The following is a 4142-nucleotide window of genomic DNA, read 5'->3' as shown; positions in this document are numbered from 1 at the left end:
ATAACTATATAAATATTAAATAAATTTGTCAATAGATATTCTTATAAGATAATAAATCTCTGAAGTGATGACCTTTGAGTACTGTGATTCTTCCTTGAAAGAGCAAAAGTTCCAGGTAAAGCTGAGTGATGAAACAATTATGATAGTCCATGGAGTCCTGTCTCGTTGTACTACTCCTACTAAAAGGAATTAATTGTGTATCTTAATTGCTGCTTACTCGAGGGGTGTGTTATCAGTCAGGTGTGCACACCTCTGCCATTGAGATCGGTCTTGATCAGCTGAGTCTCATGGAGCTTTTTCACTAGAATTCTCTAAGCATAAGCATAAAGCAAAACCCACAAAATTTTTCAGTCCTGCCTTTTAGTTGAGAATAAGGAAAGCTAGAATTTACCAGCAAATAGTTGAAGTCACAGGAGAGCTTGGGTGATGGATGCTAATTTTGATAGAAAATAATACAGAAGTTGCACATATAAATAGAGGATAAGTAGTGTTCTGGAGCTGTTCTGAATCCCTGTTGGCTTTCCAGATTTTTCGTGGTCATGCACACCATCTTGGAATTGCCCTGCAGACCTTCTCCAGCATATCAATCACAATTTGGGATCAGCTGGAATGATGTAGTTTTAAAAGTGCTGTTAGTGCTCATCTTTGTGTGACTTTTAAGTTATTTCATTTAATTTGACAGGCTGAGCATACAGTGTGATAGCGTGTTTTGAATTTCTCTTCACTATGTACTAGCAGCTCCTGCTTTCTGAATACTTAGCAGCTTTCACAAAGCTTGTGACCACAAAAAGTGAGTAAGAATTGCACAGAAAGGAGAGGTATATATAGGTAAAACAGTCTACACAGTCACTCCCTTATAGAAAAATAAAAATGAAAGCAGTAAGAAGCACTGAGGGGTAGGAATTTTGGCACAGTAAATTTATTTATATGTATGTTATCACTAAAGCAATAAACCTCTCAAGAACAACTGGCATCGTGTATGATGCTTTCTGAATTCTAATTGTAGTGTTTTATTAAATGAACTTCCAAATATTTAAATTTTCAAAGTTACTGCTCAGATTTAGTCAAACATAGGTTTTCTTTCTCTTTTTACATATTTGCAGGTAAAGTGTTGCAAGTGGAAGATGACCTGGTGATTTCTTTCCAGTTGTTGCTGTGTGTCTTAGATTATTTTATCAAACTGTCACCTCCTGCTATGCTCAAGGAACCATACAGTAAGGTTTTTAGGTTTTTGTTCACTAAAGTAGAAAGTAAATTGGTTTAAATTTCTGTTAGAGTCATGCTAACATTTGTAATTAACATAATAAAACTTCTTAAGCTTATTAAAGTGCTTTTTTATGTTTTAGTTCAATTTAGATGATGGTGAGTTTGAATTAAATTATCTGAATGTGGCAGTGTATTGAATATAATTATTTTTTTCTATTCCTACCATCCATTTGATGTGTCCTCTGCCCATACAAGTTCTTCAGGGGCTTGTTAGAACAGCAGGTTTTCATTGCTAGAAGAATTCAGGATCTGGGTAGGTGATGACTCAGATACTATTATTTAGGTTTGCTTTGAATTACAAAAGGAAAAGATGCTGCTATGCCTCTGTTATTTCATTGACCTACAACAGCATGATGACAACAGAAATGTGCAAGATACTGGACTATACAGACATTTACAAGAAATATACTGTGGATATTAGCTACCACTAATTGCAGTGGTAGCTCAAAATGATAGCTTTGATTTTATTACATCCCCTTTGTTATTAGCAAGTGTCTGTTCTTTAAGTATAAAGAGTTATAGTTGTTCACTATAACAACTTCTGTTCAGCAGTAACTTTCTGTGTATTCATTTTTTATATACCTAAACCGTGGAAAACCTTACTAAAAAAGGCAGAGAAAGTAAGGATTTGTGGTAACTTTCAAAGATAGAATTCTATGTTGGTTGAGTATTTTCTTCTGCAAGCTATGGAATACTGAAGTATTAGGAGCTGCTGTATGTAGGAAACAATTCTTTGATACTGATTAGTTTATCCTCTGCTGAGTTTGGATGTGACGCTAGTATTTATAGCCTAAATCTACTTGCTTCATTTCTTTGTTTCATAACTAAATATCCACTTGAGTTATAGTGTCATAGAATAGATGACGTATTTACTTCCATAGTCTTTAAACATTGGAGGGTATTTATCTGACCTAGTAAATTTTTGTTGCACATAAGAACAAATAACCTTGCTTTTATTCTAATGCCAATAGAAGTAAAGAGTGGGAAAGGATGGGCTTGTGGCAAGCAAATCCATGCCCTTCTCCAGCACTATTTTGAATTTATATCATAGTAGGACAGACATGCTACTACTTGTTTCACATGTTTTAAAGCAGATCTTTTTCAAAGAACACTGAATTGAAACTACCTGGTTTTGAATTCTGTGTTCATGCTGATTTATTTTTTTAGTGAAACTATGAAGACTGGGAGCTCGTTATTAGAAGCAGTTTGGTTCTTGCATTGTATCTTGAAAAGAAATGCTGCTACTGGAGACTAAATGGCAAATACGGGTATCGCTGTCATAGTGTAAGGCATTAGATTTCTAACTTGAAGCTGTGTGATATGTGCAGGTGCTGTGTAAACTGTCAAACAGTGCTTCATTCTTTCAGCAAACAACACAGTGTTTTGTTTAAGTCCTCATGACCAAGAGGCTTCTAAATGATGTAATTTATAAATGTGCTAAATGATGTCGTGTTATGAGCTGACTAAGGCTGAGAGGGTTAAGATGCAACCACCCAAGCAGTGTGGTTTGTCAGATTTTCTCAGAATAGTTACCAAATACAAATGAAGTTACAGGTGAGAACAGCATGCTCATTCAAGTGTCAGTTTTAAACCAGCAATATTTAATCATATTAATGTATGTTATTAATATAATTCAAATATTTCAAGCTGAGAGTATTGAAGCCATCTACTTTGAGCTTGAGATAATGAAATATTTTTGCCTTGCTGAATGAAGGTTTTTGATTTCTTCTTCAAGGTGAACTTGTTTGTTACTGCTTGTTTGCCTGGGGGTATTTGGGGAAAGGAGGAATTCCCTGCAGAACCATATTCCAGGCTCTCACCAGTACTTGAGTACTGCATTGACTTTATTAACCTTCAGACACATAGAGTGAAGTTACTCTTTCAGCTGCTTCTTTTACACTTCTGTAAAAATAGAAAAAGCAGTTATTCATCTGTGAAAGATAAAACTTTCCTAGCATTGCAAAACAGATGCTTATTCAAAGTTACATACAGAAAGTACTATTACATTCTGTGTTGAATAGCTTTTTAAAAGCAAAATGTCCAAATACTGATACAGGAATTTAAAAATAAGTTTTCTTTTTTTATGTAGTTCCTGTAATGATGGTTTTTCACCAAGCTGAACAGATGAAAAGGGGAATATTTAAGAGGAGGACCTGAAAAATCATATAAAAGCTTTAATCTCTTTAAGCTTGAATATGTAAATCTCTTCTTTCTTAAGAACACTCTAACCTTGTGGTTGTTCTGTCTTTCCAGAGTCTGCTGTGACTGCAGTGACTGTTAATGGTTCAGCTCGAACTCCAAGAAGAGGTCAGAGCAGGAGTACACGTACTTCAAAGCCAATTGATACCGATACTAAAGTTATTGAAGTCCTTTGTAAAGAGCATGATTGTAATTTAGATGAGGTAATGCCTGTGCTTTAAAGTCTGTTAGATTGTGCTGCTAAACCGCCTCTGGAATATGCATTTATTTAAATGGTCTTTTTAAATCTCTTCCTTAACTATTTCCTCAAGTTCAGTAACAAAGTTATTCTGCCATTCTGTAGTTTCTTTCATAGGTAGTTTAAAAAAACAACAAAACCCGGGCCCTTTGGTGTGTGTGATAACTTTGCCAGGGAAACTGAGCTGTGAAGAATGCAGTACGAAGTTAGACACTGATCACAGTGTGTAGTGTGTGGACGCAAGGCTGTTCTGATGGGGTTTCACAGCTGCATCCAATGCTAAGAAAATGTACACCACAAGCATGTTGCTTCTTTGGGGGATCTTAAAGGCCTCATTTCCTTGTTCGTTGCTGGTACATCTATTTCTGTGTAAAAAGAACTGATTTTTTTTTTTTTATTGACTATCCAAGCAGATGATGGAAGTAGCAATACAAGAGGG

At 35.4% G+C, this 4142-nt stretch overlaps 1 protein-coding gene across 1 annotated transcript in view; it reads left to right on the top strand.

Annotated features, from left to right (window-relative positions):
- Positions 1-1103: 1103 nt before the first annotated feature.
- The window catches only part of RB1 (retinoblastoma 1), a gene marked incomplete at its 5' end in the record, with an annotated part of 62253 nt that continues 59214 nt past the window's right edge, over positions 1104-4142 (top strand). The window contains 2 exons of the mRNA XM_010145758.1: positions 1104-1214; positions 3520-3668. Coding sequence (XP_010144060.1) covers positions 1104-1214; positions 3520-3668 — 260 coding nt within the window. The remainder of the gene's footprint in view (positions 1215-3519; positions 3669-4142) is intronic.

This window comes from Buceros rhinoceros, unplaced genomic scaffold (genome assembly GCF_000710305.1).
Source record: "Buceros rhinoceros silvestris isolate BGI_N320 unplaced genomic scaffold, ASM71030v1 scaffold11161, whole genome shotgun sequence".
Classification (NCBI taxonomy): Eukaryota; Metazoa; Chordata; class Aves; order Bucerotiformes; family Bucerotidae; genus Buceros; species Buceros rhinoceros.
The sequence above is the reverse complement of the archived record's forward strand: the minus strand, read 5'-3'. Positions and strand labels throughout refer to the sequence as shown.